The 25,076-nt window shown below is 32.7% G+C and overlaps 1 protein-coding gene and 2 pseudogenes across 1 annotated transcript; 1 reads left to right on the forward strand and 2 right to left on the reverse strand.

The window, feature by feature from the left end:
* Positions 1-2,679: 2,679 nt before the first annotated feature.
* On the reverse strand, positions 2,680-6,350 carry LOC120172842 (annotated as a pseudogene).
* Positions 6,351-13,186: 6,836 nt separating this feature from the next.
* On the forward strand, positions 13,187-14,371 carry LOC120172808 (annotated as a pseudogene).
* A 1,419-nt stretch (positions 14,372-15,790) lies between these two features.
* On the reverse strand, positions 15,791-22,192 carry LOC120172814 (inositol 1,3,4-trisphosphate 5/6-kinase 4-like). Its single transcript, XM_039180177.1, has 12 exons — positions 21,841-22,192; positions 21,711-21,746; positions 21,201-21,394; positions 20,916-20,994; positions 19,822-19,890; positions 19,419-19,621; positions 19,012-19,165; positions 17,990-18,103; positions 17,670-17,732; positions 16,953-17,098; positions 16,702-16,834; positions 15,791-16,006 (listed from the first exon to the last, which is right to left on the reverse strand). Exons 1-12 carry the CDS (start codon positions 21,976-21,978, stop codon positions 15,866-15,868), a joined length of 1,470 nt encoding a protein of 489 aa, XP_039036108.1. The 5' UTR covers positions 21,979-22,192; the 3' UTR covers positions 15,791-15,865.
* Positions 22,193-25,076: the final 2,884 nt, after the last annotated feature.

The following is a 25,076-nucleotide window of genomic DNA, read 5'->3' on the forward strand; positions in this document are numbered from 1 at the left end:
CGTGACGGATTGTTAGTTTTTTCCGTTAAGTAACACGTGTCACAATCTGGTAATTTTAAAAAAATTATTTAAAATTAAAAAATAAAATTATATATATATATATATATATTTTAAAAAAGAAAACACAAAATTTTTTAAATAACCTCAAAACTTTAAAAACTTTCATTTTAACCCCTAAACTGTTCGGCCGCCCCTCTTCCAAGCTCGTCCGCTTGGCGACGATGGATTACCAAACCGGTTGTAATTTGGTCAAAAAGGACCGGCGAGCTCAGCTTCAGTGGCGGTGAGACGAAAAGGCGGTGGTTTCGGCCGAAAATCGCAAAAATCAAACGGTGATGGGGATTTTTCGTCGAACTTTCAAACGTCACTCCACCACGAATGGCAGCGAGTGGAGGCGAGTGGATGACTGAGCTATGACCGTTTCGGGACGGCGCTTCCACTGGGCTAGGCGATGATGACTCTCAACGAGCGGTTGTCGAGGTTGGAGGTGGACGACCTTGCTATTAAGCTCGACGGTGATCGATTTCGGGTGATTTGAGAGTCGGGTTAAGGTCACCAGTTGCTGTTGAGTTCAGTGAGAGCGACGATGTACACCATGACCGGTCGGAGAAGGGTGGTTCGGTGACAGAGTTAAAGGTTAATGGGTTGAGTTTATTTTCAAATTTGAGTAATTTCCTTTTTGTATTGAGTTTATTTTCATGGCTAGCTCTCAACGTTAATTAATTTGTTCTTTACAAAATAATAATTAATTTGTTGACTCCATAGTCAATCCACCAATTTTCAACGTCTGCATGGAGAGAATAATCGATTGGTATACGTTTGAAACAGACTAGATAAATGCCTTCCAGTTTCATGGAAAAAAGTACAATTATGATTATGATTATATTTGAAATAATTTGAAGGAGAAGAATATATTTTATAATTAAATTGATATTTTATAAATTTGTGATATGAATTTAATTATATATTTAATAAATAGTACAAACAATTATTTTTTTTGAAGGTGTATAAACGATGACTTTGATTATAGAAAACTTATAAATATTATATGAATATAACAAATTATATAAACATTACAGCCGCCTAGGATTTAGATTTTCTTTTCCCAAGTCGTCTATTTCTTTTTCCCATCTTCTCTTTATTTAGTATACAGTAACATTAATTTCAGTCTTGATCGTTTATTGTATATATTTCTTATTTTTTTTATTCTTATTTTTATTTTTAATCTATTTTTATGATATATTTTTCTCTAGTTGATCCTTTTGTTTATCCTTTTTTAGAATTGACATAACCTCAACTGATTAAGGGTCAGTTTGATATCGCTTTTGAAAAGTGATGTAGAAACAAACTTTTAAAAATTTAGTTAAAATTTAACTGTTTGAGATTGCTATTAAAAAGTGAGTTTTAAAAGATAAAATGTTCATTATAAACATTATGTTGTAAATAAAAAATATGACATTTAGATTATATTTGTACTTATATATGAATTAATCAATTTAAACTATAATAAAAATATGACTAGTTGTATTGTTGTTCTTCCTTATTTGATCTTTATGCATGGCAAAAATTTGTCTGACTGCCGGTTTGGATTGCCTTTTTGTTTGTTGTATTTGTGGGTTCAGGTTTTATGTTTGTTTCCACCTCAAGGTATACTCTTTTTCCTCCAATAGGTTTAGGGAGGTTTTTTAATGAGGCTCATGGGGTGGTGCACCTTGTATTCTCATTAATACAAAGTACTCATCTTTCAAAAAAAAATATACAAATATTAATGAAAAATATAATTATAATAAAAATATATTTTATATAATTCAATGTTAATATTTTAATATATAAATTATAAATTATATTTATTTTTAAATAATTAAAATAAATTATTAAAAGTAATAATTTTTAGGGACGTTCGTATTAAATTATTAAAATAAAATGTAAATAGATAATTGAGTGAAATCTATGCAGTGGTAAGGGTAAAATATAAATTTTCTTCTAAAGAAAAGTTAAATGAAAAAAATTAGGAATTCTAGTTTTAGTAGTTAGTTTGAAACCACCGTTTCCACCGCATTTTTTTTAAATTTTTCCCGTTTGACATTAGTTTTGCGATCAAAACAAGCTTTTCAGCTAAAAGTCTTTTAAACAATATTATCAAAATGAGGCCTAAAATTATACTTGGATTCGATATTTATATTCGTGAATAGTCTTCTCACCTCGTTCCTTTTTAATTTACAATTTTATTAGTGGATTTTTAATGATTTGGTCCTCTTGATTTGTTTATCAATTTAATTAAATTTATTAATATTTATCTTCAAATTTCTTGGTTAAAATGATTTCAAATGAATAATTTTAATGTCAATAATTATAGAAAAATTATAAAAATTACATATTAAATTTATGGTTATGATTGTTATGTTTTTGTTAAAATTTTAAATATTTACTCTTTTTGGTAAAATTAATTGTTTTTATCAAGAAAAAAACTGACATCATAAATATAATAAAAGAATGGAAAATATTGAATCCATAAATGAATAGATCTATGTGATACTAGATCTCATATTTTGATTTCTGTTTTTTTTTTTTTTTGGTTGAATTTTTAATATTTCAATAACATTTTCCTAATCTATAAGATTATAATTAGACTAAATCTTTACGAGGACACAGAAGAAAGATTTTCCCAGAACTTTAACATTAATCATCAGATCTTTTCCTAGCCACAAGGACTAGAGCGTTCTTTCTGTGTGTAGTAAGACCAGGTAGGACATCAAAGTCTAAGTCTTCCGTATTCATCCCTTTCGGCATTTCCCAATCGAACTTGTAAAGCAGATTTGCAAGTGCAAGCTCCACTACCGCAACTCCCATATGCATTCCAGGACAAACCCTTCTACCGGCACCAAATGGTATGAGCTCAAAGTTTCGGCCTTTGTAGTCAATAGGGCTACCAATGAATCTTTCAGGACGAAACTCTTCCGATTTCTCCCAAGTTTCAGGGTCTCTTCCTATTGCCCATGCATTTACATGGACTAGGGTTTTTGCAGGTACTTGGTACCCTCCTATGCTGCACTTTCGAAGCGTTTCTCGTGGCACTAGCAATGGCGCTGTTGGTTGCAATCTGAATGTTTCTTTTATCACAGCTTTTAGGTAAGTTAAAGCTTGAACATCATCTTCATTTACGAAACCTTTTTTACCGATCGAATCTCTCACTTCTTATTGAGTTTTCTTCAAACACTCTGGGTTCTTCAGTAGAAAGTACATGACCCAAATCACAGTGGCTGTTGTTGTATCTGTTCCAGCAATGAATACGTCCTATGCAAGAACAGACTTATGATTTTATGTTAGGGGATGAACCAAAAATCTAGAGAAGACGAACTAAAATTCTATGGTACAAAACATATTTTCGATAAGAATGAGGTTATATAACTGATCTCCATGGACATGCGTGTTTGCAACATTCAGACAATATAGGATTAAAGTGGATAAGACAGTCCTCATCCTACCAAAAAAAATAAAAAAAATTATTAATGTAATTGATAATTGTTGACGGAAGAAATGAAATTGTGCACGGTTTTCAACTATTTACTTCTTTTAATGAGAAATTGTCGGTATATTTATATGTAAGGTGAATAGTAAATAATATAAAGAAAATTAATGAATAATGAGACAAATTCAAAGAGAAACTGTGAGAGAGAAAAAAAACCTTCTTCAATCATGCATGATACCTTATATATCAATCTAATGTAAGTGTAAAGCCTAATATTAGACTGATTGTTCATAAGTTGATACTACAAATTATAGATATGATTATTTAATAACAAATTTAACATTAAGAGATTATATAAATTTGTCAATAATTATGTTAATAGATTTTAATTGATTGGAAGATATGAAATTTCTAAATTTTATAAAAAATAAACGAAAATTTTTCCAATTTTTTTAATAAACGAAAAAATAACAATTAAAGTAAGATAAATTTGGCAAGAGATTGGACACAAGGGAGACAAAATGACATGGCATACTTTGAGTTCCCACAGCATATTCTCAAGCATAGTTTAATTGGTTGGATGGTAATCTTAGATAGGCTTCCCACTAGAGACCGATTGCAACGTATAGGAATCATTTCTTCTGGGATTTGTGTTCTTTGTAATGACATGCAGGAAAATCGAAATCACTTGTTCTTTGATTGTCGATTGTCATTTTGCTGCTCATTTAAGAGAGAATACCCTTCATCTTTGTGGTTTGAATAAGACATTCCGATCCTGGGAAGAAATGGTTGATTGAGCAAGTAAATCATGGAAAGGCAAGTCTCTCTTAACCACTATTCTCAAAATCACTTGGAACACCAACGTTTATGTTATATGGGAGGAACGGAATCATAGAATTTTCAAAGATTGCTCTCAAAATCCAGCTGACATCTTCAGAAGCATTAAAGATCTTGTAGATATTAAATTGAGGGGGAAAAACATCAATAGACTTGTCAATTCCAAACTTTATATATCTCGGGGTATAGATTAAACCGATTTTTTTTGTATTTTTAGAATGTAATTATTCCAGGTGATCGGATATTGATTTTTGTAGCATTTTGACTTCTTTGGTAATAAAATTTGAATTATCCAAAAAAAAAATAAGATAAAAAAATACAATAATATCCATGAACATACACACCCATAAAATTTGAATTATCCAAAAAAAAAAGAATAAGATAAAAAAATACAATAATATCCATGAACATACACACCCATGCTATGATAGTTATTCATAGGCTAAGATGATAAAAAAATATGACTGAATCTATCAATGATTTTAATTATAAGATGTGACTTTAAAAACTTTTAGGTTTTTAAAAAATGAAAAAGTTTCTTCAGACACTTGGATAGAGGAGTCACAGCAAAAGTACGACTTATGACAAAAATAGGAAGTAAAAACAATATCCATGAACATACACACCCATGCTAACTTAAGGTGAAGATAAGATGAGACGATCCTTGAATGGTAAAGGTTTTGAATGATGATGGGATTACCATAAGAATAGCTCATGCAAAGGTTTTGAGTGATGAGATTACCATAAGAATAGCTTTTACGTGATCCATAGTAAAATCAAACGAAAAGTCACGATTCTTCCATAATCTTAGCAACACGTCAAGTATGCCATCGCGCTCTGATTTCGGCTTATTCGGATCAAGATGCTCATCAATAAGTTCTTGATAAAAGGTATCAAGTTCTTTGAAAATTTTATCAAGAGGAGTAAGAAACCCAGTAAATCCATCAATCCAACCAATGAAAGGAAAATAATCAGCGAAACTGAAGCTTGTGAACATGGCTTCACTCTCTTTAAGCAACCCATGGAACCTGCCTATTTCAGCTCCTTGGTCGTCATACCTATTAAAAAAATAAAGGAGAGCAACACAATAAGATTTTGTAAAACTATTTATAACATCTTTAAGATAGAAGACAATCCAAAATTTTCGAATCAAGTAGCCTTAATGAACATTATTCTCCTTAAAATTATTCGCTATAATTGTTTTAAACAATTATATCTACAGGTACTTTAATTGTTTTAAACAATTTTATCTATAGGTGTATGTTATCAATTACTAAAATAATTATGAATAAATATTATTTTATAATCATTCTATATTATTTAAAGGGAAAAAAGTCTAAAGCAATTAACATGGTAACCAGGAATACATAATTTTATATAATTTTATTTTAGGTAATAGACATAGATAAATTTATAAAATTTTAATAACAAAGATAACTCCGTAAACCACATCCCTGAGGGTAAACTACTAACAAGTAACAATACCTCTTCCCGAAGCCTACTGTACAGATTATGGAACTGGAAAGGCACGCCATTGCCTCACTCAAGTTGACAGGGTTAGACTCGACAGATAATCGACATATTTTTCCAATCAAGCGAGCAACTTCGTCTTCTCGAACGGGACAAAACTCTTGCACTCTACTAAACAGATGTACTGAACAAATTTTCCTCATCTCCTTCCAGTAGTCACTGTATGGTGAATAAGACACGTCCGAGGTGTTGTAAGATAGTTTCCGAGCACCACGTAGGTTAGGTGGGTTTTCATAACCTCTTCAGCCATTTTCGCCGAAGAAATCACAAGTGTTGGCTTAAACCCTAATCGCAAGAACACGAGAAGACCATACTTCTGAGAGAGTTTATGAAAGAAAACATGAGGGGCTGAGTCATCGAACATTAGCAGATGAAGATGACCTATCAAGGGAAGACCTGGAGGGCTCGGGGGAAGAAGATAACGGTTCCTATTGTTGTTGATGCTGCGTTTTAGGAGAACGAAGAGGAAGAAGGGGAGAGGTAGGAGAAATATCATAAACGGTGATACAGCCATTCTAATCAGCTCAATCTGTTTGGAAACTTGGGAGGAAGACTTATTATTTTACATTTAAAAAAATAAAAAAAAATGAAAATTGTAAGTTAGATTACGTGTCTGCATGTTATTTTCCATTTTGTTTGAAGCTGACACATGCACGTATATATGGTGTATCACGTATGGGATGTTTTCAATTCTTAGGTGACATCTGTGCTGGTTATATCACGCTGCCTTGGTTTAGTTACACATCGGCTCATAGGTTAGGCAGGGATGAACAACAGGAATAGTTTATTTTTTTAATAAAAATTCATTCATATTAAAATTTTAGAAGTTTATCTTCTGTAATATACAATTTTATGTTCGTTTCTGATTATAAATTTCTCAATTACTCTTTCTATACGATAAGATGATTAAGATGGAACAAATGATGTTAAAGATATATTAGTGTATTATTTGAAGTTCTTAAATTTTTATATTATTGAAATATTTTTTATATTTTATTAATAATTTTATTTTAATTTTTAAATTTGCATAATTCTATATTCATAATTTTTAATATGAATTTTTAAATTCATATAGATTATATAAATCTCTATTTCTATCCTCAATAAAGTCCTCTCATGTTAGTGGGATCCTCAAGGAAATGTCGACTGATTAACAGTGTAATCGCAAGTAAAAAAGGAACAAACATTCATTACAAAAGAAATTCTAAATACTGTTTGGGTGAAATGAAAAAATAATTTTAATGTTTTTAATTTATGATAAATTGATACGTAAAGTTTAGTTTAATGCGAATAGAATTGCTAATTTTATTAAAAGGGTAAACTACACTAGATGCCATCGAATTTTAGGTGTTGTATCGGTTATGCCACTGAACTTTTAGTTTTTCCAATTATAGCACCGAACTTTAATTTTTGTTTCAATTATACCATTGGGCCATTAACTCGTTAATAGTCGGATCAAAAGACGTCGTTTTGGTGAGGTCTCTACATTGACAGCCGTCACCACATCATCGTGGCATTAAAGATTTAACGGTTTAGTAGTATATTTGAAACAAAAATCAAAGTTCAATACTATAATTAGAAAAATTGAAAGGTTAGTGGAATTAACGATACAATGCCTAAAGTCAGGTGGTATCTAATGTAGTTTACCCTTATTAAAAAAATTACAACAATGTTTATAATCATAAGGGTAAACACATAATTAGAACATTTCTTAATATACAACTAGCCATTTAAGATCATCTAAAGACCATAAAAGGAAAACATTAAAAACTCATAGAGAAACTCGAAACAAAATAAAGATGTGAATGGATATGATTGCATCGACAAACGAACCACAACAAGGTATCAAACAACTGAAAGACCATTGAAAATCACGAATCAAAGTCGAGTGTCACAAGAAAATTATCTCCGAACACAAACCCAAATCCAAATTAATCTAATGGTCCAAATTCATTCAAACACAAACCCATATCCTATATAGGATAATAAGTATGTGTCATTGTAAAGCCCCCGAATCTCAGGTTAGAAGTATTGGGCTAATCCGAGATGGGCCTTGGTTTAATTCTTTAGCTTGTAGGAAGCTTTGACTCTTGAGGTAAGCCCAATGGAGATTAAAAAGGGTGTTTTTAATCTTGAGTCATAATTAAAGGGACCAAGGAAACAATTATACCCTTGTTCAAAAATAAAGCTAAAATTTGTTAATTGAAGTTGATTTCACGTCTGTTTCCCTTCCACTTTTTCTCAACTCTCCTTTGTCATTTTCTTCTTCCAAATCTTCACATTTCTTCTTAGAAAACTTGAGCAAAGGTGGGGGCTTTAGTTTATCTCCAATTTATTCCTTTAAACCAAGGTAAGAACCACATTCTAATATTCCCAAGCTTCATTTTAAGCCCGCTCTTGCAAGGTTTGTTGATAGATGCCAAAAACGATTTTTGAAGGGGTTTAAGGAATTCAGAGAATCCAGCTTGTTTTCAGTGTTTTCTAGCTATAAAAAGTGTTTTTAAACCCTTCTTAGCCTTCACTTTCAGCTCATAATCTTTTTTTTGAATCATGTTTAGTGAGAGATGTTGGTGAAAGCTCCAAAGATAAAGGGAAGGAGAAATTCACCCTTGGTTGAGCATTGGGTGTTTTCAGCAGTTTAGCATCAAAGGTAACCCACTCTTGACTCAACTATACCATATGTAAGTCATTTAGATGAAATGTAGTAGGTTGCATAATCTTGAATCATCCCCGTTGTAGATTTCATGGTTTAAAATTATAAACATGTTTAAAGCCCTATTTATGCTCCTTTGTATATTCATAAAACATTAATGATGTTTGGGGACCTCACTAAGGTCTTTGGTTAGTAGAATAGGAATTTTGCACCTATTTTATGATTTATGCATGATGAGTTTCGATAGTAGAGGGATAATATCGAAATTTGTTCTTCTTCTCGGGCAAACTCGTGAGTTTCTGGGCAAGCGTATTGATACTCTTGAAAGAGTATTGATAATTTGGGTCATATTTTTGAAACTCCCAGAAGGTTTCGAAACTAGGCAGAACAGAATGTTTAAAAGTATCGGTACTTATATAAAGTATACAAAATTTTCAAGAGTATCGATACTCTTGTGCTACTATCGATACTTTCAGTCTGTTTTGGACAAAAAGACTAGTTTTTAAGAGAATTAGACTCGAGGTACCCCAACCCTTCAATATATCCTCAAATAAGACTTAAAGTGAGAACAATATTTAATATCAGAACAGCAGAAACATAAATAACTAGGTTTACATAAAACTAGCCTTGCTTGAATGCTCGGGAAAATAATCAGGACACCTGAGTCCATTTTAGCAGAAATACGACAGTCAGTAGATCCAAGTTAGTGTTACGACACTATAGCAGCCAACTGGGTGCAAATGCCCCAAGACTCGACGGAGTAAGTCAGTGAGTGTACGTTTCGATGCAGAATTCTGAATCTTACCCATGAGTACCCGATGGTGCTTCGGCAGTACTAGAGGGGTGCGAGAGCTCTGAGATGCAGAATCCCTCAGCCGTACCATTATGCCAGCCACAGATTAGCAGTCCAGTAGTTGTATACTTAAACCTGTGCTACTTTCCATTTTCATATAGTGAATGCATATATTATAGTACAGTTTTTAGTAAGACACTTAGCTCATAAGCTTAGCGTTCGGAATGTGTTTCTGTGCGCAGGTTCTTGAGGGCAGATTGTGGGGAGCTATCGTCATCAGATATTCTAGTGCAGTAGAGCATATTTCTAGAGACCTCTCAGAGTACGTCTTGAGTCATCTTTATAGGGCATGTACTGTTATCGACCTTGTTATGTAGTTAGTCGTAACTCTTTTGAAACTCAGTATTTTGTATTATTTTGTGGATGTATTTTGGGAGCTCCCCATTAATTGTAAACCTATTTCATTTCTATTTTTTATATTACATTATGGATGTCTAAATTTCAGATATTTACAAGCAGTGTTAAAAGAAAATTTTTGGGTCACTATTTCGGTAGTCTGGTGTAACATTGCAATCCAAGGATCTTCGGGTCTAACTGGACTAGGGTGTTACAGTCAATTTGATTAGTCGAAGACTAGAGACAAAGCTACGTGGGAAGTGGGAGGGGCAATTGCCCCCTTCATGGTTTAATTGGTTTCAAGTCCCGTAATATTTTTGAAATCATTATAATTAAGCCATTACCTCTCCCAAATTTATTGGTTTAATTATATTTTAGGACCTTTATAGTTTTAAAATGAAATTTTGAGTTCTAATTTTTTAGTTTAATTACTCTTTAAGACCCTTCAATTTTAAAATTAGTGAAATTAAGTAATAATTTCTTTAAATTTTATGGTTTATTCAATTTAAAGATCCTATTTATTTAAAAGTTAAACAACTTGCCCCTCATAATTCAATCCTGGTTTCTTTCTAGTCGAGAGGATGTCAAATTCAACCCTGAAAAAGCTAAACAAAAAAGAATGAAAAAACAAACAATAGATAAGATTTAGAACGTTCCAAAAGACAGAGGAAAAATATATTATAAAGGTAGAGAAAATCGTGTCATGAAGGCCGTTATTAAAAAATAAAAAATAGAAGAAAAATAAAGGTGCAATATAAGAAAATAGATAAAAAAAACAAATAATATCGGCAATCGACAACCAACATTAAGGTTAATATCTCTGTCAATCAATAAAATTAAGGGTAAACTACACATTTAGTACTTAAACTATCAATTTTAGTCCGTTTTAGTACCTAAACTTTTATTTTTTTCAAAATCATACCTAACATTTAGTTTTTATTTTATTTTAGTACCCGTTAAAATCTTAACGCGTTTTGTACCTAAACTATCAAATTTAACCTATTTTAGTACCTAAACTTTCCATTTTTTTTCAAAACTTAACATTGAATTTTGAACGAGAGTACTAAAATGAAACAAAACTAAAGTTTTTAATGGGGTACTAAAAAACAAAAACTAAACTTTATGTATGATTTTGAAAATTGAAAATTTAGGTATTAAAACGGACCAAAACTGATAATTTAGTTACTAAACTTGTAATTTACCCTAAAATTAAAGAGAGAGATCAAACGAGACTTAAGATAAAAAGTCAAAACTCTTGTAACACATTAGTTAAATTACAAACAAGAATAAAATTTAAATATATATATATATATAATTTTAGTGACGTGTCAATACGTATTAATGAATTTAATTAAAGTTTCTTTTGCTAATATTAAATGGGTTTCTCACCCCGGATATTGCATAAAATTTAAACTAAGTCAAATATCACCAAACTTTAAGTGATGGCTCGTTTATACATAAATTATAAATAATCTGAATTGTATGATATGTATATTACATTTGTAAGAATATAACAAAGATCTTAAGTTATTCGAGTGGTGAAGCTTCAATCGTAGTTTCTAAAGATTTGGAGTTCAAATAACACCAAATATATTTTTTAATCAAAATAACATCGTTTTAGGCTTTTTTAGGTATCAAAATAGTCGTGCCAAAATGACGTCATTTTGATAAGGCAACCACATCAGTAACACCATGACGCAAAGCTGATATGTCATCATTCCGTAAAGTATTTAACAACGGAGGTTAAAGTGACATAATTGCACTTAAAAATAAACGTTAATGATAAAATTAATAAAATTAAAATTTTAAAAGTATAAATGAGTCAACATTTAAAATTTGATGGTATTTGACATAGTTTAAGGTCTGTTTGTAACTTTTAGTTTTTTATATTTTTTGTAAAAAAATCCCACCCCTTAATCACATGAAAATCCTAAAATTTTATTATACTTTTTAAATAAAATCTACCATTGAAGATATTTTATTATACTTTTTATTTATTTTATTTTTATTTTATTTTTATCAAATTTGAATCATATAATCATATATAACTTTAAAATATATGTAACTTGAATTCTTTGGTTTGAAACATATTTTTTTAATTTAATCTCTCAATTTTATTTTTTATTCAATTTAATCTTACAACTGCAACTCTATGTAAACTTTTTTTATCAATTCTCTGACTTATTTATAATTATATCAGTATTTTATGCTCAAAATTTATTCTTTAAAATTATTATAAATATATCTTATTGTTTTAGATGATGCTTAATTTATGAAATAATATTATAAATGTTATATAGATATGAAAATATACATGCATATTGTATATGATTACAGAGAATCATGTAAATTGAATAAGTTGATAACGTAATATTATATATTATTATATTTAAATTTAAACTTAATTTCGAACAAATGTATTTGATTGAAATCGACTCAAATTTCATAAATTTAAATAAAATTTAAATAAAATTTAAATAAAATATTATACTCGTAAACTCAATTGACTCAATTTTTTTCAACACGACTCAATTTAATATATGATTATGATACACATATTTATGTAGACATGGTACAAAGATATTTCTTCAGATTTATGATAAAAATTAGAGTAAACTACAAATTTAGTTTTAACACCTAGCTATTTTTTCCCAAAATCATTGCTAATGTTACATTTTGGTCTCTCATCGTTAAAAAATTATCAGAATTGTTGACGTCACATTTTTTTCAATTATCTTATGGTGACACGTCAACTTCACCATTAATTTTTTAAAGACATATATCAAAATGAAACCAAAACTAAATGTTAGGTAGGATTTTTTTTTTAAAATTAATTGGATGACTGAAATGGAATAAAGTGATAGTTGGGATACATATAGTTTACCCTAAAAATTATTGTAAAAGAGTTGGATAAAGGTCCTCTTCCTCTCAAGTTTCAAACAGATTAAGTGTAGAACTTAGAATTCCAATGGTATTGTTTATCAATATCTTTCTTCTAGCTCTCCTGTTCTTGCTCTTCTTTTTCCTAAAACATAAAATTATCAACAATGACAAATACTGCAACCTTCCTCTTCTTCCCCCTGGCCCTGCAGGTCTTCCATTAAACGGTCACTTATATATGCAGATGTTTGATGGCTCTTACGGCCCTCGTATTTTCCTTAGGAAACTCTCTTAAAAGTATGGATCTCTCATGTCCTTGCGATTTGGATTTAAACCGGCCCTAGTAATTTTTTCTGCAAAAATGGCGGTAGAGGTTATGAAAACACATAACCTCGATTTTTGCAGCAGGCCAAATCTTCGTGGTCCTCGCAAATTATCTTACGAGGCTTTGGATTTAGCTTTTTCACCATACATTGAGTACTGGAAGGAGATGAGAAAAATATGTGTTGTTCATCTCTTCAGCGGGGTGCATAGTATCGTTCCATCCGAGAAGACGAAGTTTCTCGGCTGGTTGAAAAAAATATGCAGATTATCTATTTGTTCTAAGCATGTCAACTTAAGCGAGACGATTATGTGCCTTACTAGCTCAATAATTTTCAGGGTAGGCTTGGCAAGAGGTATTGTTGGATTTTGACTCAAATGTTTTTCTTCTTTTTCGCCTGTGATTTTCCATAAACGGTTTTGCACGTAAAATCTTGATATCTCTTTTACTGTACTATCACTATACATGTCATTATATTCTAAAAGGTATGAGGAAGAAGGAGCCGAAAGAAGCAGGTTTCATGGGATGCTGAAAGAAAGTGAAGCCATGTTCACAGGCTTTAGTTTTTCTGACTATTTTCCTTCCAGGGGTTGGGCAGATAGATTCACTGGCTTCCACACTCGTCTTGAGAAAGCCTTCAAAGAACATGTTGCCTTGTATCAAGAACTCATTGATGAACATCTTGATCCAAATAGGCCAAAACCAGATCAAGAGGACATAGTGGATGTGTTACTAAGAATAAGGAAGGATCGTGATTTTCCCTTTGATCTTATCATGGATCACATAAAAGCTGTTCTTATGGTCACTACTTCGTATTCACTCAAAAACGTTTTACCATCAGCTTCACAATTTATGCACATGTTACCTCGTTTATTTATTATGCATGCAGGACGTGTTTATTGTCGGAACAGACACGGTTGCGGTTACTGTGGTTTGGGTCGTGACTTTCCAAATGAAAAACCCAAATTGATTGAACAAAACACAAGCTGAAATGAGGCATTTGAATGGGAGAAAAGGTTTCGTAAATGAAGATGATCTTAAAGGTTTAACTTACTTGAGAGCCGTAATAAAAGAAACATTTAGATTGCTGCCAACAGAGCCATTGTTATTGCCACGAGAAACACTACGCAGCATAAGTGGGTACAAAATACCAGCAAAAACTTGGTCTATGTGAATGTATAGGCAATAGGAAGAGACCCTGAAACTTGGGAAAACCCTGAAGTGTTTTGTCCTGAAAGATTCATTGGCAACTCTATTGATTACAAAGGGCGGGATTTTGAGCTCATACCCTTTGGTGCCGGTAGAAGAATTTGTCCTGGAATATTTATGGGGGTTGCAGAAATGGAGCCTGCTCTTGCTAATCTTCTTTACAAATTTGATTGGGAAATGCCGAACGAGATGAGCAAGGAAGACATAGACTTTGCTACCGTACCTGGTCTCGCAGTACACAAGAAAAATGCACTTCTCCTAGCAGCTTACTCTAGTATGTAATTTGTTAGGTTTCAACCACATCCTTACAATGCTCTTATGAGTTCCATACAATTTTCTTTCGGTCTATATGACAAGTTCAATTTTTTTAATATATTTTATGGAACTTGTCATTTCCTCATGACGAGTTCCACACGTACGATAGCAAATAGACTACATACCAAAATAAATTTTCAACACCTGTATTTAAAAAAAAATCTGCCCACAATATTTTAAAATTTTATTGAAATCGTAACAATTGTGCAACTTGTAATTAGAGTAATCGAGAGTTGTCAAGTTCATATAAATAATTGAGTATAATACTTTTGGATTTACATTAAATAGCTCCTTGTAATCTTTCGATGTAGGGTCAAATAATATAGTAACTTTTATTATACAATCTGAAAACCCATAAACTCTATAAAGTTAAAAAGTAGGGTATCGCTTAGGTTGAATCATATTGTGTTGCTATTTGCATTCTATGTATATTATTATGCGTAAAAAGTGTAATTATCGGAGTAACGTACTCTAATGTATGTATGCCTTTCTATGCATGATTTTTGTGGAAAGTGTTGTTCTATGGAAGTCTAAAACTATGTGATTATGTAGATCTAATAAGCATGGTTTTATTTATTTATTTGATCTATGATGTTATTAGGTTTGAATTTTTTCCTTGAATTAACTTTTTCCCCACCATTTAAGCCGTCGTAAACCACTACTTCACCCATTGTACATCAACATTGGTACAACGAGCATGAATCTCTCTCGCCGGAAAGAATCAATTAGGTAGCAAAAAAAAAACTCGTACATACAATTTCGTTCCCAAGTTCTTATTAACTCCAAAATCCAACCCAAAAAAGTGTTTGATCAAGGCGGGTAAAATGCGTACATATTGTCCTAATCCAACTTAATTAGGATGATATGAGATGAACACAAGCATTGATGAATGATGTGAAGATGTAGGAGAGTGCCCACAGCCTCGACATTCAAGGACAAAAAAGGGGGGGAAAGTGACTGGATAACACAATCCAAAGAAGGTAGCAGCTCATAGAAATGTGAGTGAAGCACATGAAACATAGTAACACATCAAATGAAAACACATGCAACCTCAAATACAAACTGTTATATGTTGACTTGATAATCATTTTAACAAGAAAATATCACATGAGCAATCTCATTGATGGTTGAAACACCACATCAACACATGTATCAATTTGAGTTCATATATCAATTAAAAAAAAGGGTTACCAAACTAAGAAAACTTTCTAAACTCAGGGGTTAATTGATACGATAGAAACAGTGCACCCTCAGTTCAAAACTTTCATGTTATATTATTTTCAAATGCTACAGCATAGATTGACTCGAAAACTAAACCATGTACTTCTAATTTTCAACAAAGTTAAATCCGAACTCACTTTGCTTTTGTTCTGACAGGATAGGAAATAGTTTTGTTTTTGTTTTGAAAGGACCCGAACCCGCTTTGCTTTTTTTGTGAGACTCCATGGGAAGAGGAGCACTTCATGGTTTCACCGCTTTCGAATCCGCCATCTTTTTAATAGCATCCCAAAATGCAGGAACAGCCACGTCGTCGGGAACTTCTTTGAACGATGGCAGGTAGTTTACATCCACAACGACATGATCACCGGAACCTTCTTGAATCTAAAATCAGAACAATCCTCAATTAACTCATGCCCGCAATGATTACTTGGACCTCTGATGACTGTAGACACAACATGAATGCGAAGAAAATGCAAAAACATGACCATATATGAATGTATTAAAATCCATACAACACAAACGCGGTCGAATCAATGTATTAAAATCCATACAACACAAACGCGGTCGAATCACCGATAGAAACCATGTTTACTAAATGTTATATTACTTCTATCAAAAAAAAAGTTATATTACACTATCTCTTGCATCCTTCTTGACCCAGAGCTTCTTTGCAAGATTTCACCAGTATGTATCTGACATGGATATCTTTAATTTTCCCAAGTCTCTAATACAAATATGCATCTGAAATGAGCATGCTTAGGGAGGGAGTCATATCTCCGTATCCATGACCGTGTCGGACACGAGTACTTCAAGAAAAATGGGGACTTGGAGCAACATGCCAGTGACCAAGGATTTAGTAAGATCCAAATAGATATTATATGGCAGACAAACATTCCTCTTTAGTTTCAATTCTAGTTATAGAACAAAAGATTTTGTCTGCATATTTTCCATAAGCACAGCTTTCCACAGTTAACACTATTGCCTTAAATAAGAATTCACCGAAAAACAGCTTTAATAAGAATATAATGGTTTTTCACAGAATAAATATGCAAGAAAAGTTTATTCGAGCTACTCACAACAACATCAAAGCCAAAAATGGTGAGACCCAACTTTTTTGAAAGCCACTCAGCAGCCTTGTTTACTAGCCCAAGATCAAGGCACAGATCCCGACCTTCAGAGTTTGCAGGGGCAGTAGGTAGAGATTTTAAGCTGTGGAGGAAGCAACAACAGCAAATTTCTAAAGAATAAGTCAATTTACAGATACACACACACATATACATATAAAGTTGCATTACAAGGGAGAAAAGGGTGAACAGAAACAGTTTACCTGTCAAAGAGAAGAGGTTTTGATCCATCCTTTTCAGATGATTTAATCAAAATGTCAGAATTAGGAATCGACTTTTTTACGACATGGAAAACTCTCTCACCTAGAACATAAAACTTGAACAAAGTGGATGAATGATCAACGTATTCCTGCAGTCCAAGGCATTTCCCGTTTTAGAGCCAAGATTTCAAACTTCAAAAGGATTGTCACACATAATGTTCATAGAAATAGTTTTTGATGTAGCATCATAGTCCGTTAGGTCTCCCATGGATCATTGATGAAATTAGTAACTGAACTCTTTGACCTTTTCCTATAACAAATTTAGTACCTTAAAATGTAATCGTCTCCATGGCATAGTAAAAGACAAGAACAAACAAATAAAAAAATAGAGTCTGATACGCAGAAGAGTGCAGCAGCACGTAAATGCAAGGAACTAAATCTTCATTTTATACTTCAAACGACAAGCAGCACGATTTAAAAATATAGTCTGATAAGCAGAAAAGGGCAGCAGCACATAAATGCAAGGAACTAAAACTTCATATTATACTTCAAGCGACATGCAGCAAGATTTAACAATATAGTCTGATAAGAAGAAAAGGGCAGCAGCACGTAAATGCAAGGAACTAAATCTTCATTTCGTACTTCAAGCAACATGCAGCAAGATTTAACAATAAAACATGCAACCATGGTTCCCTTTTTGAAATATTAGTGGATGCTTACCTGAATGACAGCAGGTACTGAAACGCTCAAATCCTTGAAGTCTTCAACACTAAAGACAATTGCCTGTTAATTAAAAAAATAAGTAATTCAATTTAAATAAACTAGTTCATTAATTTCATCTCATATAGAAATGGTTAATTGTCACAATCATATTTTCTTTTTAAGAAGATACGGTAAATTCTTTGGTTTGAAGGATAAAGTTGACCAAAATTATAAAAATAAGGGGTAAAATTGTAATGAAATAATCCAGGTTTCTCTAATGTGTTTTCTCAACAACAATTATCCAAACTCAAGGTACCAGAAGGGATTTGCATTTTTACCATACTATGAGCATCAGCTACACCACAAGCAACCTGAGGTTTCACTATACTTGGAGGAGACAGTTCTGCATCATGAAGTCTTTGTACCAAATCAGGTTCATCAAAACTGTTAACCTGCAAATTTGAGAGGCAAACAACAAAACAACCATTAAACTCGGCGAAACATTGAAGAAGCTAAAACATAATTGTTTAATTGTTCTTAAACTAATGACAAAAGGTAGTGTGAAAGCATTTGTAGCCTCCTCTTTTCTTTTCTTTTCTTTTCTTTTTTAAGGCATAAAGGGGGGAAGGGGACTTGCTCATTTAGAGTGTACATAAGCCTAAATCCTAGGGGGAGAGAAGGTTATCTATGAACCTCCACTATTTTGCAAATGGAAATGTTAATTCAACCACAAAGTTGTCATCCACCAAAATAAAATCTAAAACGGTCTCATGAGAAAATATTACCACAACATAAGATTGTTTTCGCAAAGGTGGTTCCATAAACTCACTTATACTTCTATGCAAATGTGTGCAACAACAACAATAATATTATCTAAATAAACAAGTAATCATTAGGAGAAACATAAACTGTTCCAACTTATAATAACTGCCGCATGCTATTTGAAACCGTACCAAATATTTATGCACCCGACTCAAGGCAAGACTATGTAAAAGATGAATTACATAGATCTCATTTCATTCAAAGCTTGAATGAAGTATTGAAACAGCGCATCTTCTCGATCGCAACTAGAGAAGGCAACCGGATTGCAATCTACCAAAATAAAAAAAGAAATACCAATTGCTCTTATCACTTACATATTGCCAATTCTATTTCCTAATTAGGAAACATTTAGACAAGTCAAACTATCAACCAACTTCAGACTAGAAGTACTGACTCCTATTATAACAAACTTCATCATGCAAGCAACTGAAAATAAGTAACAATGCCTAACACAGGCTTTATTCAGGTAGTATATACAGTTCAATCATAAAAGTAACATTATCTGCAAATTACAGTTAAGAAAAAGTCTCATAAAGACCTTGAGAAAGTGAGGGCCCCTGACTTTGCAGCTTCCTGCAGCAATAAGATCCTCTAGCCCAAGTAAAATTTGTTGGATCTTTAACCGATCAAGTACAGGGTAAATGCTATTAAGTGGATCAACTTCGAAGCAGTGATTTTGGCTTTTAATATACCTGTACATCCATCAGCCCTATTTAGAAAGCAGTTCTATGATTATATCATCAAACTAAAATTATTCAAGGACTACATAATAAAATAACCGTTTTCTTAGATGAATACAATAAGAAGACAGTACGATTCTTGGCCAATATAAAGACCATGTAGTCAGACACACAATAAGGAAACCCAAAAGCTTTATATTTTATGCAGTCACATGTAAGCATGTATACGCAGACAAAAGACACATACTTTGATGTTAAAAGTCACCTTTGCATTTCTTGCATTCCGTTTGTGTAATCAATTCTGTAGGAAGGTTCTGAGGAGCTATTTAATTCAATGGACACAATTTCATCAGTTGCTTTGTGGAGAATCACATCAACCTCTTCTAACTGTGTTGCTATAGGAAGATCAAAAGTTAAGGGCAAAAAGATCAACCCATTGGGAGTTGGACACATTGGAAAGGCACCTCTCTACAAATATGTGAACATGAGCTTTGGCTGGTCAATATAAATCATAACAAGAACTACAAAAATAAAATCATAACTTGTTGAGTTGGTTTTTAGCAAATTTGAAAGGAAAGGAAAAAACATAACTTATAAGTTTGTAATTATTTTTAATAAAATTCTTCCAAAGAAAACTGAATAATTTCAGTTGTTATCAAAGGGCTGACCTTGGCAAAATCTTCCTCACGAGAAGGCCTCATAACGTAACCAACTGTTACAACATCATTGCTTATTGCCTGAGAAAAATGTTAAAGAAGTCATGAAAAGTAGTTTTCCTTTGAGGAACCCAAAGTTTGTTTAAAAGTAAATTGATCTCGAGGCAAATCCTTACTATTTGGTTATAATAAAAGGAGATATCTTAGTATATTATAAATATATATCATTTACACAACAATACTTTTATTAGATCTTCATAATTATCCCTATTTTTTTATAGGAATTGAATGCCTCATTAAAAAACCCCTTCATGATTAAGGAACTCAAAATGAATTCCTTAATCAGAGGAAGGAGGAAAAGAGTGCCTTATACTTCATTAATAAGAAGAAGCATAAGATTTACATCATCAGTATAAAACCCTTACAAACAACCCTTAGAACCCAAAATAAAATACCCCTAAAAAACACACTGAAATTAACCAATACGAGACTTAGCCAACCCATCAGCCTCTATATTAGTTGTCCTAGCAACCCATCTAACAACACCCTCCACTTCTTTAAGCTTAACCGCTATATCCCTAACAATTAAGGCATGGAAATCAGGACAAATAGCTCCATTCTTAACTCATTCCACTACCATTTTACAATATGATTCTATAATCAACCGACCCTTAATACCTCCTCGCAAGGAATCAAAAAAATCTAATCCCTTCTGAACAGCCTTTAACTCCATCAAAATAGGTGGACCCGGACCATAAGCCTCCTTAAAAGAACCTAAAAACAATCCTTCATCGTCTCTTAAAATACCCGCAATTCCACTGCTCTTCCAATCACAACTGGTAGCTGCATCCACATTCAATTTGACAAAGCCCTTAGGAGGGGGGACCAAGGGATCGTAGAGACAATCGATTTGTTGAGAGGGAAACATGAATCCCCAAGGGAGGGGTCACTGATAAGAGAATCCATAGAAATAACAGAATCTTCAAACTTAGCTAAGAATCCCTATGACCTGTGAAGTTTTTATGTGGCTGGTGAATACAGTGAGCCAAGGATTTGGCAGCATGTTAAGATTTCGCAAATGCATAGAAAAGAATGATAAGGGTGACCTTTTTATTTAAGCGGCAAATAGTCAAAGGTAGCTCTTCCAATTTATCCATGTATATCCTGTTTGACTTTTGCAGGGCACTGGTAACTTCAGCATCTGAAAAAAGGAAGCAACTTTGAAAATGAATTTGGGTCAAACAGAGGGGTCATCCCCCTTGAATGCAAGAAAACATCAATAAACGCTAGTTGGTCACCAAAAAAGATGGTTATACATATTTGCAGTGCAAAAGTTGACATACCTTTCCTGATTATTGTAATTTACTTAGGAATGAAAAGATTAAATGCGCTCATCAGGAGCAATTGAGAAGTATGTGCAACTTATTTTGGGAGAGCTGTCTTGGTTAGGAATGAGATACAAGATGGTGCCTGAGACATGAGCCCAAGTTTGGGCAACCTCAAGTGGTGCAATGTCCGAGGAAAATGCAGTCAAAGGAAGGCATTTAAAAGAATGTAGCTCAGCCATTGTCTGCAGGTGATTAACCTAAGAAAAACAAAATTTAAAATAAATATATATCTATAATTCAGCCTGAGAAAATGTTATTCATGGCATTGATAATGACGATCTATGCTAGACAGACAGACTCAGGGTGAGTCCTAGATACCGGTGTCTAATAGGGTATGACTAATTTCTTTTTCTATTTTTTCCATATCTTTTGAAGACCATACTACTACCATATACATGCATGTGTCTTACACAGACATATGAAGTAACCATTCGTTAATTTATAGTATCAAATCAATGTAGCACTTCCTATTAGTAAGAAAACATAAAAAACAAACCAATAAATATGACTTACTTTCTCAGCTGAAAGAGGCAACTCGTAGGAAATGGCCTGCAATAAGAGAGGAGAGCAATGCGTGATGCGAATCAAATCAAAACAAACAAGTAAGATCAAAGACTAAAAGAACCGATTTATTAATTTATACCGTGTGGATATTGGAAAATCGGAGCTTGCAGAGCAGGGAGAGGGTTGGGTTTCTCTTGAAATTCTCGAGCTGTTCGATTCCATATTCAAGCAGTGCATGGTCTACTATCACTCCCCTCACAAACTTACCCATTAGCATAAAATTAAAATAAATATAATTGCTTTCTCGGAAAGATTACCACATTGCCGCCATGGATGTTGTTTGCACAGCTGCTCTAGTTCTTCAACCATATCTCTTTTACACCATCGCTATTCATGCATACCGGTGAGCAATCAGTCGCCGGAAGATCTGAGGGACAATAGAGGAAAGTGGACTTAGATCAGTTTAATTCTTCTTTCTCATCTTAAGCTTCAAGATTTATAGTAAAGCAGATGCGCCTGCTCTTCTTTTTAATCATGGGGAATCTGAAATTTCCGGTGGGATTATTTTATATGGTTTATAGTGGTTAATTAATAAATTCAGTCCCTCTATTGTACTAAAATTTTGGTATTCGTAGTTTAATTAGATAAATTATGTAAATGATCATTAAACTACGATAAAATAATCTTTTTAATTACTAAAATTTTAAACATTATAAAATTTATATTATTTTTTTTAATTTGTTACAAAATGAGCATATTTTTAGCAATCAATTAATGTTGTTAATGAGATGATACCACACATTAAATTAATGAGTAACATCATAGGTGAAATCCCAATTATAATTAAAATTTTATTTTAATATTTTTAAATTTTTTTAAGAAATAATTTAAAATTTTAAAAATATAAAAAATCATATTTTATTTTCAGAATTATAAAAATGTTTTTAAAATTATAATTATAATTTGATTTTTTATCTTTATTTTTTTAAAATGTCTAAAGAAAATATAGTAGTTCAACAAAATAAAATAAGGAAAGGAAAGCTATATTAGGAATTGAAGGTCGATTGTTTTTTTGTCCTTTTTCTTTGTGAATATGACTATTTTAGCTATATTATTATGATATTTGTCTTATAACTAGTTATGTTTCTTTCACTGATTTGTTACTATTTATTTTACTAAGTTATTTCTTTGTCAAGTTTGTATTTAGGATGTACTTATATACTATGTTGCACTGATATGGATAAAGGGACGGATACAGGGACAGGGACTGGGACAGAGAACAGTAGTTTCTAAAATTATAAGGTACGGGGATGGTAAGGATACGGCATATAAAAAAAATTTAAATTTTTAAATAGATATAAAAAATATAAATAAAGTCAATACTTCATAGAAAATTAGTGTAATATCCTAATTTAATCCTAATTAAAAATCCTAATATTTGGGAATTTTTTTCTAAATTCCTAAATTAATTTTGGTGGTCAATTTGATAATACTACAAAACTTGTTGCCAGATTTGAAAACCATAGAAAACTCAAGGATCAATCGACAATTAGACAAAAAATTCTTTAAATCTTGTTATAACTCTTATTTTCTCCCCCACACGGTCACTTCATATTTCTTCTTCCTTTTATTTCTTTCTTTCTTTTCACAACCCTAGTTGTCGTTCATTATTCCTCGCCACCCTATCATCGTCGTTCACGACGTCGCCATTCGTAGCGCCATAATAATCTCCGAAACATCCCCAGATAAGCATCGAATGTCCCCGATTTCCTTCAGCTGTACGTTGCCACGTGGTATATCCCCGGTACGTACCCCAGTCGTCTTCGTGCTTCATAGCTTTTATATATATATAAAGTTAGATATAGTCAAACCTAAAGACTGGTCTATAACATTTTAAGGAACTAGTGGCCTCTCAACATCATACAACACCCTCATCTCCTCCGGCGGCACATTCCATGTATGGATTTCATAGGGTAGCATCCATGCTAATTCTGCGTAAGCATATGGAATAAGGTTACAGATTAACTATATGTGGCACCATTAGTGAAACTCTATCCATCTTCGACCCTTGTTGAAGCATTCGAAATACATCTTGACTCTTTGTCTCGACCACAAGTTTCACTTATCAAGATTACTTACGACCTCGAGATCAGATAGTATACCTCATAATTCAGCATCCAACATCGAGTAACACCCAACAGCCTTCGTAAATCATGTAATGCAAACTCTATTGGAGTCCCATAAAACCCTCCACAAGCTACCATACATGCCTCGTTCTTCTTTACCTCATCCATATTTTAGTTTAACCCAATCATTCGAGGGCGGACACCATTTGATTTGTCGATCACTCCACACATCACGATGCATCCCCTGTCCACTATGCAAAACTCTAGCGTTACATGCGTTTACCGATACGACTACTTCGCTAAAACCACTCATCTGATCAAGGAAAAAGTCCCCGCCTTCCACCTAGACAGCCTCTCTTTAATGCGTTGAGTTAAATAACTGTAGGTAGCTCGCGTGACTCATTGGTGAAAGAAAGGAACTCCAATCAAAGTCATCTACTTGAGTGTATTGAGATCCATCGCCAACATCCATACGAATATCTATATCAATGTTATGTGAGAAAAAGATGTTAGTTTTTGTGCGACTTACCTTTAAGAGATCGATGTCTCGACAAAAAGCACAAAGCCGTTCACAAAGAAAAATGTGATAAGGTAGGATTGTCTCTTACTAACGTGATAGTTTGACAATAGATAAATGTAACACCTTAGACTCGATTAGGTTTAAAGTGTCACATTAGGCCACCGAGGCAACCCATGATTTTCAAATACTTATTCATTTCCTTTTTTAAACATGCCAAGCGGTATCATAATTAAAACATAAATAATCTTTATGAAAACATTTATAAAATCAGAGCTTCATGACACAAAATTTAAAATCAAAATAAAACAACACTTTCTTATAAATCAGAAATACATAAGTAAGGTCTTGTGAATATGCATGCCCTCTAAAACTACTATACAATACTCTGAATGAGATGTTGGAAGTCCTATTGCGATGGTGCTCCACAAGCTGCTCAGCTACTAACTTACCCACCGAAAACATCTGAATGTTAAGCTTACAAAACTCAGCAGTATAATCGCTAATCTCGAGCAACATAAGAATTTCATAAACGCAAGCATATTAAACTATGGTACTAAGAAGTAGGTACATGCTTCCTTATTTTCTCTGATAAGGCTTAGACATTAATACATCACTTAGTCTCCAACTCTAATAACCATGACTATTACGTATTATCTAAATGTGTGACTAACTCTACTATGTACCATATAAACATAAACATATACACTTAGTTGAGGTAAGCATCATGGT

This window comes from Hibiscus syriacus, unplaced genomic scaffold (assembly GCF_006381635.1).
Source record: "Hibiscus syriacus cultivar Baekdansim isolate YM2019G1 unplaced genomic scaffold, ASM638163v2 tig00111881_pilon, whole genome shotgun sequence".
Classification (NCBI taxonomy): domain Eukaryota; kingdom Viridiplantae; phylum Streptophyta; class Magnoliopsida; order Malvales; family Malvaceae; genus Hibiscus; species Hibiscus syriacus.

Coding starts and splice junctions, on each gene's coding strand:
- LOC120172814 (XM_039180177.1), bottom strand. CDS start 21,978: ATGCTAATGGGTAAGTTTGTGAGGGGAGTGATAGTAGACCATGCACTG. Junction 19,622..19,821: donor GTGAGGAAGATTTTGCCAAG/GTCAGCCCTTTG, acceptor ACATATTTGTAG/AGAGGTGCCTTTCCAATGTG. Junction 16,007..16,701: donor TTTTTGGCTTTGATGTTGTT/GTGAGTAGCTCG, acceptor TTCTGATTTTAG/ATTCAAGAAGGTTCCGGTGA.